This window comes from Chamaea fasciata, unplaced genomic scaffold (assembly GCF_029207755.1).
Source record: "Chamaea fasciata isolate MVZ Bird 193981 ecotype frontalis unplaced genomic scaffold, bChaFas1.0.hap1 SCAF_31, whole genome shotgun sequence".
NCBI classification, from domain to species: domain Eukaryota; kingdom Metazoa; phylum Chordata; class Aves; order Passeriformes; family Sylviidae; genus Chamaea; species Chamaea fasciata.
Window position 1 is genome coordinate 1697063 of NW_027094116.1, and position 14582 is coordinate 1711644.

Here is a 14582-nt window from a genome sequence, read left to right on the forward strand (position 1 = left end):
GGTGGTTACACCCTGGAATGGGTTTCCTAGAGAGCTGGCAAATGCCCCAGACCTGTCACTGTTAAAGAGGCATTTGAACAATGTCCTTGACAACACGTTTTAAATCCGGGTCAGCCGTGAGTTACTCAGGCAGTTGGACTGGACAATCGTACATCCCTTCCCACTGGGTCAGTCTTGTCTATTCTATACTAAACTTATAAAAAAAGAGCAATTCAGGCACTGGAAAGTGTCAAGAGCAACAGAGGAAAGCTGTAGCCAGCTGATCTGAACTAACTGAAGTCATCAAACACAACTCAGTTCCTGGAAGAGCACATCCCACCTCCCGCTCAGCCAGTGGGGCCACAGTTCAGACAGAGACCAGGAGGCAAAGGCTGCTGCGCCTGTACCTCCCCTCCAGAGTGTCCACTGCAGTTGGGCCACCAGCATCATGGACTCAGGCTGGCTTCAGTCCTTCTGCTGCCAAAGACGCACACCTTCTGGAGGAGAAAGTTCCCTCAAGCAGGAATCCCAAAGAATATTTTGAAGACCGATCCAGTCTGCACTCTGCTTCCCTCCTGGCTGAGGCTAAAAGGGTGGACATGAAATCTGGAGGCTACAGTGACCAGTGAGGAGCTGATCCCACTTACCAACAGGCATTGTTCAAGTCACACTGTACAAATACACAGCCTGAAATCCGTGTCCACATACACCATTGGACTCACCCTCCCTTTCTTTGCTCTGAATCCTCTTGCTCCTATTCATATAACCATCAAGCTGTGCCCACCCCCATCTGGTTTATATGAGACCCTTCCAGGTCCATCTTTTCTGGATAGGCAAAAGCTACATCTCTACTCTCCAGTTACGTGTTCACCTGCAGCATCCTTCTAAATGAAGAGCCCAAACATGCCAAAAAGCCTGAATAAGGGGAGACTTTCATATGCAATCACCCCTCAGGGTATAAACCTACCTGGAATGTGCATATTGAGGATTTATTAATTCTGCAGTACTGAGATACATTACTAAAAAAAACAGTTGCCAAGAACACCTGCCTTTTAAACCAACATTTTGAAGCCAATAGTGATACCATCATTTCACAGAACCAAGTAGGATCCCAGCAAGTAAAACCTTCTTTTGCTAAAGACACACTAACTTCCCTTAGCCAGGTGCTGCTGTCCTGTCCCCTGCCAACTTTAAGCATATCAGTGAAACCCCTGCTAATACAGCTCGCAAAACAAGCTCCATTTCTCACCTGGACACCCCCCACAACAGAAACATGTACCCTGAGGCCATTGAGTACAATCCTAGGCAAAGAACAGACCATTGCAAGGTGCAGGGAAATCTGAGGGGATCTAAGACCATGCAGAGGTCACACGGGCTAGCTAACATGAACTACAGGGCCTTCTTGTGTTCTCAGTCCAAGATTTAAAAGCCATTTCAAAGACACAGAGTGAAGAGAGCACAGACAGAAGAGGCACCAAAAAGACAAACAGTGTCTTACGTCTAGTTAATAGGCAGATCTGTTGATTTCAAGAACCTATTCCCATTTGTCTGCTTTAACTAAGCTTCTAAAAACATTGTATACACCCAACAGTGCTCCAGTTTTCCATAAAAATCAGCCATCACCAGACACTTTTACTAAAGAATTTCCTCACTGTTTTCTTCCTGTTAGAAACCCTTCTTTCTTCCCTAATTCAGTATTCTTAAAAATAAAAAAAAAGAAAGTGCCATGGAGAAGAAAGCAGGACAGTCTGTTCTAAACTGAGACCTTGCTAACCAAGAGAAAAAAAAATTCCCTTGAATGCTGAAACAAAGACAACAAAGACTTGTGCGAGGGGAAGTCACCTGTGAGGGATTCAGCCTTGCCCACGAACCAAACACCTTGAGCACAAACCTATGAGAGGGTCCGTCACGTGTGTCCAGTCGATGCAGCACTGCAACTCCAGCTGATAATGAGACTGGATGTAGAGCAGGAGGTGCTGGTAAAATCCTATGCCAGCCACCAGGTGAGTCCGGTACGCGCACTCCAGGGTGCTGCGGCTGTGGATGTGCTGGGAGAAGGAAAAGGAGCACGTCAATGCAGCCCAGGGCACAGTTTAAGCTGGGCACCCAAGCTGTACTGAATGTGAAGCAAGATCGTGGTAGCTCAGCTGTAACTGGTTTTGCACAGCTCTGCACCTTCTCCTGCTCAACAGTGTTTTCTCTTGTGGTATTTACTAAGGGTCAACATCAAGGAGAAATACTTGGAAAAACAAATAAATAAAGTATCTGGTTAGAGCAGCTTAAATGCACCTAGACCCCTGGTAAGCCAGGAAAGCTCATGGCATCAGAGACAACTGAGGTTCTTCCAGTGATCAACTCTTGTAAAAACAATCAGCATTGATAAAGCCTCATAAAACAATCACTCTACCTGGTGAGATCTGTCTCATGAAGAGGGGAAGACAAAAAATAAGCAAATTCTCTTGAAATGCCTTCTGCAATGGCAGGTCTCTCAACAGTATGTGAGTGCTTAACTGCCCACTGCCAGACAAAGGCACAGGGCAGCTCCATAGGAATTTGAGAGTGCCCAGCTTCCCACCCTGGGCTCAGACTACAGCTTCTCCAAGCAAATGAAGCTTTAAACTTCATGTCATCCACTGCACAGCCAGAGACCTTCTCATGCCAGAGCCACAGATACCTGCCTTTTTATTTGTTTTAATGAGCTGGATAACTTCATAGTAAACCTTTCTCCAGAGCAGTTCTTCTGCTTTTCTTCCATAATCCACTGGATGCAGGAACATCAGCTTCACGCACAGCTCCCGCAGCCTGGGACAGAGAGCAGAGCATTCTCAGTGAGCTGCTGCAGCCTCCAACACAGCTGCCACTACAGAAGCACAGAAGAGGAAAATCTGAATCCATTACACTGGCTGAGCCAGGCCATCTGGTGACAGTACAGCTTGGACCACTCCCACCCAAGAGCACCAGGGAAAGCCACATACTTAAACTAGTGCCCTCTGGGCTCAGCTGGCCATCAATGACTTCCTGAAGTGCAGTACTGACAAGAATTGGCTTGACAGCTTAAAAAATTAGTAAGAGTAATCCTCCCTGCTCAGCAACCCCTAAACCTGATAAAAGATTTTACACACGTGTAAGAAATTTCTGCCCCCCAGTTTTTTTACTACAAGGGAGGAATTGGCCAACACAAACACAATTCATTTGTATGAAGGACATCCAGGAAAGCCTCCAGCCATGGACTGCACTGCACAAATACAGGTCTGAAATCCAGTGTCTGCTTCCAAAACCTGGGAGGGTCTCAGATAAACAGGCACACTACAAACCAAATAAACGTCAAAACTGCAGATTCAACAGATATCCACGTGTTGCTTCACACGGATTTTCACCAGCCAAACACAAAACACAAGGACAGTGCTCAACTTACTTGTTCCTCAAGCTGATGTTCTCTGGCTTAAACACGTCCTGATAAGCTGCCTTATTGCCAAGGATGAGATCCAACCGGTGCACGGCCTCAACCACTGCCCTGCATGAGAACACAGAACCAAGAGTTTCAGGACAGCAGGTCACCAGGAATCCCTGAAGATCAGAGGTGTCTGCAAAGAACCACACTGGCCTATTTAATTCCACTGTCAGCACACTGCCCTGTACCACTACACCACAGCCACGGATCTCCTTTTTGCACTCTATTTGAAGAAGGTTATGGAACACAGAAAAAAGCAGAGTTACACATATTATAGGCATTTTTCTGCAGAACAGTGGTTTAATCACCACTTAGTACTGCCTGTCCAATCAAACATGTCAATTATTTCTACAGTTGCAAAATCAGAAATGTCTCTGGACACGTTGGCAACCCAGCAATTAAAGCTGCTATACCGGCACTCTGATTAATTTAAATGTCTTAAACTCTGTGATTAAAAAAATGGATTGAATTCTAGTAACTACTGCTTTGATAGGGTAAGTTTTAATGGTGTAAGAATGAAACCTCCACCAATTCCTGTTTCCTTACTAACCTGCCTACGAAAGAAGGCAATACAAGTCTCTCATTTGGCAAAACTTCCCCATCGTCACTACAGGGATTCACTAGTTAAACCCCTAAAGTTCCCTCAGTGACAGGGAACAGATAATCAAATCCAGCCTAAAAGAGGAAATTTGTTCCAAAGTTTTCTCCTCTGAAAGCCAGCCAAACGAGAGAGCAAGTGACCTCCAAAGCTCTGCGCCATGCAAAAAAAGTACTTTGGTGAAACACTGCCCAAGACCCTCCTCTAGAAGGAAGAATCTCACACTGTGTGTGAATCTAAAGCACTCAAAAGTTTGCAGCTGTGAACAAATCAAACCACAATTCTGAATGCTGCAGTGAAACAAACCCAGGGACTTTCAGCACCATTAGCGCTGAACCTCATCAATAGCTGAGGGACAGCTCAATAAAGCACAATAACCATCAACCCTTCCTACACAAGAGGTCACCTCCAGCACCACTCTGGCCTTTGCTCTGCCTGTACCCAAGGTCACCAAACCCACTCCTGAAGTTAACTTTCCCCAGCTCTTCTTTAGGCAGTCCATCTCCCAAGCCATCAGCTACCAAACCCCAGTGGTCCTTGTTCTCCCCTTGAGCTTCATATCTACCCCACCCACTGCCATTCCTCATTTGCACCAATATCTGTCCCACTGTGGCTGCTGAGCCTGCTGCACCCAAAAGCTGTTGGTGCAAGGAGCTGAAGACAATTGCAATGCACTGCAAACACAAAAGAGGACCAGAGCAAACTCCTGCCAAGCAGAGCAGTGAGGTGCTGCAGCCAGTCTGCTTCCCCTCCTGAAATCTCCACCGCCTGCAAGTCGGGAACTCCCCCATCACCCTCACAGCACCACGCAGTGACTCAGCCTGCTACTCCTGCACTGATGGGGGACAAATGGAGCACAGGGCACTCTCAAACCAAAGCCTGCAAGCCCATGTTCTGGGAGGCTGAAACCACCACCACTTCCTTGAAAACTGAAGATATTACTGCGAAGTAACCAACAGTTTCCTATGCCAGCATCTTCCCAGCAAGGCCAATCTCTCTTCACAAACTCACTATATGCAAAGGAACCTCCCTGAAAAATGCCTCAGCACATTCTAGAGCTCACAGAGAGAATGTCCCATCTCCTGCTATGCCACAGAAAGCCTTTCGCTCAAGGTAAAGAAATCCCACTTGTTTCCTGTAACCACAGAAACTGACAGGAAAAGGGAAGCGTGGGGAATAGAAGCATGTCATGCAACACCTTGGGAGAGCAGAACACCATAGACTTGAACTAACTTCTTCCTGAATAATCATTAAGAAAACCAAGGACATAGTAAGAATCACACAAAAAATCCTGTTACATCCTTGACATCCAACCCCTCCTGCTCACTCCCCTCTTTCTCATACGGCCTGAAGGGCATTTGCAAACTCTGAGAGCTGCATACCTTCGTAGCAAGAAAAGAACCAAGTAAAATACATTTTGATTTACAAGTGACAGGCACTGAGTGTGCAGCATCCAGCCAAGCTCATACTGGGGTTGGGACATTCCTAAAAGCCCCCTGGTTTAGCTTCCCCACAACAGAACCCCACAAAGCACCGTAAATGCACATCTCCTTACTGTAGCCTGGGACTCCTGTCCTAGCTGCGGCTCTCAAAAGTCCCAGCAAAGGGTGACCAGAGTAAAGGGGAACTGCTGGTTCATTTGATTCCCAGAGAGAACTATAGGAAAACTACAATCGTTTATTCCTGACATAGGCAATAAAGCAGCTGTAAAATAACATTCTGTGAGCACTGAATCTCAGCTGTGTGTGTCTGAAACAAGCGCACGTGTCCATGACATCCAATATGGGAAATGATCCCAGTGGCCTGCCAAATGAGAAGTACAGAAAAGTTTCCTTCTAGGGACAGGCTGAGCAAGAACACTGGAAGGTATTTCACCTTCCCTTCAAGGTGGCCTGGAGGGGGTCTGCCAAACAACCTAATTTTCTACAACAGCACATGCACACACTTGGTATTTCTGCTGTTCTTTCAGGGTTTGTAAAGAAACAGAGTTCATGATCGAAGAGCAGCAAGGCTTACACACTGGGATGTGGTTTGTCAGCCCGAAGGGAGACCTCAGCTGAAGCACTGCCTTGTCCACATAGGCCCTATGGTGCTGCTGGAAGAGAAGGAGGCAGGAATAAAGCAGAGTCTGTGACAGATGGCAATTCCCTATCAGGATCTCACATCTGTGGTGTTAAGGAGAGAGGACTTGGTGAGGACAAAAGGGACAGGAGCTAGCCACGCTCCAGAAACGCTGGGAAATGCCAACACAGGTGCTATGGACCATGCACTGCTGGAAATGCACTTCAACATCTGTGCCCTAACTGGCCTGAGACCACAGACTGAACTTTCCCTAGCAGTTAAGAGCACAAATCCTGTCCCAAGACCCATTTTTCTACCTGCTGTTTTTAAACATTGCTTTCAGACAGTGCATCGCCACAAAGGAGGCATATCAGATGCCAGTCTATTAAAAGAAACAAGTACAACACATGGTGCCAAGCAGGGTGGAAACAGCACAATGCCAAGTCCTCTCAAGCCATACAGACACTGACTGATCTGTCCCTTTTCCTCTTTGCCATTAACAGTCTGGGATGGAGCAGGACTGCAAGGAGAATTATTTGTCCCCTCTGTTTCTTTATTTAGTACATCACTAAGAGCCACAGTGTGAGGAGTAAGACATTCCTCAGAGAAAAGACCTGCGAGTCATTCATCTCTGCTCTGGCATGTGTCAGTCCACAAATCACACTGTCTGGAACAGGCTCCACACAGGAACAGCAACGCTGAGTCTATGAGCTAATGGTTACCCAGAAACCTGTAAAATAAACCTGGTCACCTTACACTACGACATGCATTGTAAAAGTGCACCCACGATAATGCACTTGCCACATTCCAAGGTGAAACCTGGGACCTATCGATATAGGAAGACTTGGAAAAGATCACAGAGTACCCTATGAGCAGCAATGGGCACCTTCATCTCTGAAAGGACACTCCAACAGCCAACATGCTGCCCAGGACCTTGGAGACCAGAGCTCAATCACCACAAGCTGACAACACGCTGATACCGTGGGATCACAGTTTAGAGCTGGGACTGTGAAATTCAGGCATCTGTGACTCAAAGGCGCCACTTAGTGTGATAGTCAAGAGTTCTCAGAGACCACAGTCACTATACAACAGGCTGCTTGGAAGGCAGGAAACTCCCACCTCACAAAACCCCACTTCAGGCTGAGACAGAGAACTGACAGGAGACTGTTAAGGTGGAAACTTGCTCAGAGAACTGTCAGCTACAGAGACCGAAATTTGTGGCCACTGCAGGTACTATAAATCCTATGCAAAAATCACAATGCTTCCTCCTAGCTAAAGAAGAGCTGTCCCTGCAGGAGGGGGGTGGTTCTTCTTCTGCTGTAAAAAAAACGCTCAAGAGCAACCACACGCCTTATTCTGCTATAAAAATTCAAACAGAAAACAGCCCCTCTCTTGCCAGGATGACAATCCCTCATCTGGCCACAGGCTGTTCTCTTGCCAGCTGCAGCAGAACGTGAGGTTCCACTTGACAGATGAGCTGAGCAGCACCAGGAAAACAAAGCAGAACAGCTCTTGAACCACGACAAGGATGGTTTCAACAAAACATGTTCTGCTTTGCAGGCAGAAGCACAGACATCCTGCACATCCTCTCCAGCCCTGTCCCGCACTCCTTGGGCAGGCACAGTGCTCTGTTGCTGCAGCTCAGCCTCCAGCTGACATGGTTGAGATCACTGCAAGTGTCTCAGCATGGCAGCAGACACAGAGCTCCACAGCCCGAGGTGCTCTGGGCAGGACATGCAGCCCATACCTCCAGCACATCGAGCCACTGGGCCCTACTTCTGACCTTGCATCAAGAAAAGAGACCCACTGAACCTCCTAAGTGCAGGAATGCGCTAGCACTGAGCACATTGTGGAAACGGAGAAATAACCACCACCCAAACCTGCAGTTGCTGGTGAGGATTCCTGGGCACAGATCCTGCCAGTGGCTCCAGCAGCAGGCAAAGCCCTGCCCTGCTGTAGAGGAGGGCAGTGAGGTCCCATGAGGTGAAAGGACACAGCCAATGTCACCAAGATGAAAAGAAATGAACCCCCATGTAAAATTCATCTCTTGTCTTCATCATTTCGCTCATCTTTGAGACCCAGAATTGCTGCTGGAACTCCTGTGGATCTGTTGTACTGACAGGGAACCTGAGCCAGAAGGGAACGATTTCTGGGCTGCCCTCACAAAACAAGTCATGAGCAGAGCAGAAGGGGCCTGAGCTCACCAAGGCCAGTGGGAGTGTCCTAATCCTGTTCTCTGATGCCATTTCCAATGCATGGTGTGGAAATGTGGGACCAGAGTCCCAGGGAGTGCTCAACTGGAAAGATCTGCAGCTGGAGCTGTCCTGCCCTCCACACAACAGCAAAGTGCCCTGGCTCACACTCCTGCTCATCACACCCTCTTCTCCAGCACTACCCATGTAATCCCTGCCTACTGCCAAAGCCTTTCCAACCCCCCTCTCCCTGGCTGACCCCACATCGCCCCCCTACCCCATTGTATCCCAACAATTCCTTCCCACTCAGCCCCCATCATATTCCCTGAATCACACAGAACTCTTTTTTCCATCTCCCATGTCCTTACTCAGTACCCTGGGTGTCCCCTTACCCCTGACCCCGTTCTAACTCTCCCACCTACCTCGTTGCCCCATCTCTCCATTCTTCCACCTTGCCTCTATCTCCCACAGCTCCTTCCCCCACCGTCCCTTGGTCTGACTCATCTGCACTGGAGCCAACAGACTCCAACAGACTCCTTCTCCCCAGTGCTATGCTTCCATGAGTTGCTTATTCCCTCTGGATCTCATACAACTCCCGTCACCACATTCCCTTTCCCCGGTCTTCCCTAAACCTCCTCTTTCTCCTCTCTCTCTGCACTACATCCTTTCCCTGGATTTCCCCACAGCTTCTTCACTTCAATCTTCCCTAAATTCCATCATCTCCTTTCTCCATCTTCTCTGAACATCGCTTCGCTCCCCTTCGCCCTCGTTCTCCCAGTCTCCCCTGGATTCAAGAGCCCCCCACCCCGGCTCCGCACCGTTAATCCCTGCTGTTACCTCCATGCCGCCATCTCCTTCCCCAGTCGCCCGAATCATTCCTGACGACTGCCCCATCTCCTTTCCTTCCATCTTCCCTATATCCTGCCAACCCCTTCACCCTGGGGCTCCCCAACCTCGGCCAATCTCTCCCGCCCCAATCCCCTTCCATCCCATCACCCCCAGTCCCCCCCGGACCTTGCCCAGCGCCGTTCTCTTTCTGCTCTCCTCGGGCACCCGCTGTTATCCTCCCTCTCCTCTCCAGATCCTTTCCCGTCCCCCTGAGTAACCCCCCGACTCCCTCCGCGATGGGCCTCCCCAGCCTCATCTGGAGCCGCCCCGGCCCCTTCGCGACACCGGCTTCCTCCAGTGTCCCCTCGTCCCTTCCCCTTCTCGGCCACTCCATCCTCTCTGGCCCCTCTCCTCACCGGTACAGCCGCTTGGTGTGCAGCACCTTGGCTTCCGGCTCGCCGCTCTCGCCGGCGGCCCCGCCACCCTGGCTCATCGCGCCCGCAGCGGGCCCGGCCCGGCCCCGCGGCCCCTCAGCACCGCCCGCGCCGCCGCCGCCGCCGCCCCCGGGCCCGCTCGGCCGCCATTGCTGCCCCCTGTCCCTCGCTGCTCTCGCGAGATTTCCCGCGGCTGCGCCGCGACGGGCGGGCAGGGCGGTGGCAGGGGCGACCTCGCCTCGCGAGAACCAACCCGCGCGACGGGCCAGCACTTAGTGCTGGCAACATGGCGGCGGCGGCGGCGTCACCTCGCCTGAGTTCACCTTAGCCACACACTTAGTGCTGGCAACATGGCGGCGGCGGCGGCGGCATCACCTCGCCTGAGTTCACCTTAGCCACACACTTAGTGCTGGCAACATGGCGGCGGCGGCGGCGTCACCTCGCCTGAGTTCACCTTAGCCACACACTTAGTGCTGGCAACATGGCGGCGGCGGCGGCGTCACCTCGCCTGAGTTCACCTTAGCCACACACTTAGTGCTGGCAACATGGCGGCGGCGGCGTCACCTCGCTTGAGCTCCCCTTAGCCGAAGGCGTCAAATCAGCCGGAACCGAGTCCCAGTGCAGGCCCGGCGGGAGCGGCACACCGGGCTGGCCGGGGTTCCCCCTGCCCGGATCGAGGGCTCGACCAGAGCCCCCCCGTGGCTGTGGGATCGGGGGATCAGCACAGGAATCCCTCCGCGCTCTGGGATCCCGCCGTGCCGGGGGTCCCCAGGGACCGGCCAGGCATCCGGGCGGGTCCTGTTGAGACATTAATTTTGAAAAATTAAGGACTTTAGTTAAACTAGATATGGCTGAGGTAAGACAGATAAACTTCCCTTTTGATAATAGAAGCCAGATTTAAGGAACTGATAAATCATGAGGTCTGTCAACTTATGTTTGTGTATTCTGACTAATCAATAGATTTCAGGAAAACAATGAAGTCATAACTCAAGACAGTCCTGGGAAAACAAGATTCAGTTGTCACCCAACGCTAAAAGGTTAAAAAGTCAAAGCGAAGAAGACTGACTCCATCATTTTGAGACCCCACCCCGTAAAAAGGACCACCGACCCATTTCAAAGAACAAACTGCACATGCTTAATAGCTTTTTGGCTAATTACCATATGAAGCGGGGAATGGGATGTACCAGAGTTGTGAATGTACATTTGTGTTCTGGGTATTCAACACTCCTGTACATTAAAAGGACCCTGAGATCATCCGTGAGCACACGTGTGTGCTTGGGAGCTATCCCGCACGCTGCCCGGCGTCGTAATAAACATACACTTTGTAACTTTAAACTGTTAGAGAGTCTTTGTCCGTCATAGATGGATATCGGCATTAGATCAATATCCATATTTTTTTAATAATTCACTGTGGTGCCGCGGCTCTCCCAGTGGTGTCTTCAAGCTGAATTATCTGTCTTCAGGCTGAATCTTCTCACCTTTTGTAAACATAACTATGCCGTCACATAGCTTCTGTAATACAAGTTGCTCAATAAAATAAAAAGACTTCGTCTTTCAAGCATTGTGTTATGTCACGGGACATAAATATTCATTAGGTGGGCGGGGAATGTGTATTAGACCGGTTTATGTACATTTTACTGTATAAAAGCTGTAACTTCGCGTTACCCTTAGTGCGCTTGATTTGTGGAAAACTCCACCTCGCAGAATAAACAAGGACTGACTTGTCTGTCTCCTTTCTAAATTCTGTGTATGTTTAGAGAGCTCTTAGCACGCCCAGAACGGCCCGGACAGGGATCCAGGTGGTCCCCTGGCTGGCACTGGAGATAGCGCCGGGGCTGGCCGTGTCCCACGGCCCGGCCTGCCACGGGCGGAGGGTCCGCCCCTCCGCCCGCCCCACCTGAGCTGGTTCGGCCGGTTTGGGCTGGAGAGGCGGCCGGGAGAGCGCTGGAATTCCGCAGAGCTGCCCGTGGCCCTCATGGCCCCTCGCCTCTGCCCGGGTGAGTGCTGCAGCGAGGGGCGGTGGTGCCGCGGGGGAAGCGGGGCTGGGGGCTGCGAGCGGGGCTGGGATCCGGGGTCTGGGCGCTGGAGGTGCGGGAGGCCCAGGAAGCTCTTTCGGCCCTACTTCCGTGTGTAGATCTTGGAGGAAGCCCCAAGTGGCTCCGTGCCTCAGTTTCCCCATACCTGTGGCCAGGCCAAGGCTCCTTCTGAGGGTGCAGGGATGAATGTACTGAGAGGAGCGAAGGAGCGACGTTCATTGCAGGAGGCGGGCAGAACACCCAGGACAGGCCAAGAGACAAGGTTCCCCTAAAGGGTAACAATGTGGGAGCTCTGCCTGTACCTCCTGCACCCCATGGAAGGGCACCCAGCAGCCCCTTTTGCCCACCCCACATCAGGCAGCAAACCTGAGCCATGCTGGCTGTAGCCAGGGTTCCGGGAAAGCAGCTAGATCGCCTCTCCCCAGGGCTTGGCTGGTCCTGGCCCAGGAGAGAGCTGGTTGTATCATCCAGGCTGTGCCCAGCCAGAACCCCAGGATGTTTTTTCAGTGGAGGAGGCAATTCCTAGGCTGCCCCGTTCTGCAGCCAGACCTGCACCTCCAGGGTTCACCTGCTCAGGACAGTACTTGACCCTGCTGCCAGGGGCTAAAGCATGAGGACACCAGGCACTGCTTTCACCTCCTAGTGCAAGGACAGGTGGGTGGTGGGAGCTCCAGGGGTGCCACTTTGCTCCCACTTTGTCACTGGGGCTGTGCACGTGACCCCAAACTTCTCATTTCTGATGCAAATTTATCTGTCTCCTTTCTCCTGGTCCAGGGTGAAAGCAGAAAGGACAGGAACTTTTTCCCCTCTGAACACCACAAGTGCAGGTGGAAGTGTAACCAGCCCCCAGCTGCGGTCCCAGCAGTGTGGAACTGGACCCCTTCATGGCTGCTGCAGACCCTGTCCTGCCCCCCGAGGAGGTGGCCCTGCTGGAACTGGAGAAGGTGGCCCTGGACAAGGTGCCACCAGCTCCAGATGAACACCTGGGGGACCCTGATGCCACCCTGCCATGGGACCAGTGTCAGCACAACACCCAGGATCAGGCAGAGCTTGTGGAGACAAAGAGGCGCTCAAGTCCTGAGGGGGGCCATGAAGACCCAGAGGAAGCTGTTCCCACATGCCCCACAGTTGAGGCCGAAGATGAGGAAGTCCCCCAGCTGCCCGTGATGGCAGCCCACGTCTTTGTGCCCATCGACCCCCAGTGCATTGAGCAGAACCCCTTAAAGCAGAAGCGGCACCCCACCCCATGGTCCCGGAAGGAAGGCAGGGGTGACAATGTTCCCCGCAGTGACAGACCCAGTAGCCTCCGCCACAAGCAGGTTGTCCTCCCTCTCGGCCCCTCACGCTACCAGGACCCACTGGGCTTTGAGGGGCGCATGACCAAGCCTGCAGCTGAGGGGTCGCAGTGCCCATGTGCCAGGGACTGTGGCATTGATAATCTCAAGGCAGTGGCATCAGTGGCAGGGGCCCTGCTCCTCTGCCCTTGCCTCATCTATGGGGCCTACGTCTTCTTGCCCTTCGACGCCCCGCTGCTGCCCACCATCAGCGCCCGCCTGGTGTACACATTGCGCTGTGCCACCTTTGCCACCTTCCCCATCGTGCTGGGTGAGCCATGGGCTTGGGGTATGAGCACTTTGCTCCTGCTTTTTTTGCCCCTGGGGCTGCAGGAACAGAGCTGGGGCCGAGTTCTTTGTGACTCTGTTGCTCCCACCAGGAGCAGCAGATGGAGTTTTTCTCGCCTCCATGCTCCCCAAACCCCACCATGGCTCCTCTGGACACCCACTCAGTTCCTCTCTCTGTCCCTCAGGAATGATTGTCAGCGCCATCTCCCGCCTCTGCTCCTCCGCCCTGGAGCCCTTTGGAGAGCTCCACCAGGAAGTGGAGATCCACCGCACTTACGTCTCCCAGTCCGTCCACCTCTTCATCCTCTACTTCTTCAACATGGCCGTGCTGGCCACCTACCTCCCACAGGAGCTCCTCAAGCTCATCCCACTGCTCACAGGGCTCTTTGCCATCTCCCGGTAAGTGGCTCCTTCACCCCAGGGTGCTGTTGGGCTCTGTCGGTGCCAGCAAACACCATCCGTGGAGCAAATTCCCACCCTGACAGCACCTCACCAGAGACAGGAAGGGTTCCTTTTCCTACAGCAGCCATGCCTGGGAAATCCTCAGTGGTCAGAACCACTGAGTGCCAGCCCCATAGCATCACCCTTGGCTGAGCCTGCACCCTCTGCCTTCTCCAGGTTGATTTTCTGGATGTCCTACGCCATTGGCCGCTCCTTCCGTGCCTTCGGCTTCAGCATGACCTTCCTGCCACTCCTGGCCATGCTGCTCTGGAACCTGTATGGCATGTTTGTCCTGGAGCCCGAGAACCTCCTGTCTGTGGCAGCGCCAACACCCGAGGGCCACCCCAAGGAGAGCCGAGCCAAACTCCGGCACTGGGGGTGAGGGAGGTCAGGAGATGGGGCACCTGGACCCTAAGAGCTTGAGTCCTGCTTAATGCCCTGCCTCAAGAGTTCTGCCAGCACAGGGGTGCTGGCAGATCCAGCTGGGCCCCTGCTCCCTGCCTAGACACATTCATGTTTTCCTGGGCCCACAGAACCAGGCTGCAAACCCTCTGCACCAGGAGACTCCTACTGGAAGGTGAACAAGGCCCAGAGCATGACACAGCAAGCCCTGTTCCCTGGGAATGGGGTGGGATTTGCTTCCCCTCCTGCTGGAGCCAGCTTTGCCCAATAAAGCCCTTACCCAAGCAGCTCTGTGGCTGGTTTGCAGAGGGTGAGTTAAATTCTCCACAGAATGACTCAGAGCTTCACCTACAGGATGCAATCATCCAGCCTCAAAATTACATTTCCAAGAGGAAAAAATTATTTCCCCAGGACTGTCCCTCTCTCAACCCTGTGTCCCACTCCTGGATCCCTGCATAGCCAGCCTCACCTTTTTTGTCCCTCCTCTTCCTCCTGGTGGAGGTTCAGCACCCAGTTCACAAACCAGTTGGTCAGACAG

At 52.1% G+C, this 14582-nt stretch overlaps 2 protein-coding genes across 2 annotated transcripts in view; one reads left to right on the top strand and one right to left on the bottom strand.

Moving 5' to 3' along the window:
- The window catches only part of SMG5 (SMG5 nonsense mediated mRNA decay factor), a 30856-nt gene extending 21153 nt beyond the window's left edge, over window positions 1–9703 (bottom strand). Inside the window, exons 1-4 of the mRNA XM_066206748.1 lie at window positions 9526–9703; window positions 3395–3493; window positions 2658–2781; window positions 1871–2027 (exon numbers count right to left, since the gene is read on the bottom strand). Coding sequence (XP_066062845.1) covers window positions 1871–2027; window positions 2658–2781; window positions 3395–3493; window positions 9526–9602 — 457 coding nt within the window. The 5' untranslated portion in view covers window positions 9603–9703. The remainder of the gene's footprint in view (window positions 1–1870; window positions 2028–2657; window positions 2782–3394; window positions 3494–9525) is intronic.
- Window positions 9704–11450: 1747 nt separating this feature from the next.
- TMEM79 (transmembrane protein 79) lies at window positions 11451–14331 on the top strand. The gene is made up of 4 exons (XM_066206835.1): window positions 11451–11540; window positions 12354–13184; window positions 13387–13600; window positions 13820–14331. The coding sequence occupies exons 2-4, from the start codon at window positions 12464–12466 to the stop codon at window positions 14022–14024; spliced, it is 1140 nt and encodes a 379-aa protein (XP_066062932.1). The 5' UTR covers window positions 11451–11540; window positions 12354–12463; the 3' UTR covers window positions 14025–14331.
- The last annotated feature ends 251 nt before the right edge of the window (window positions 14332–14582 follow it).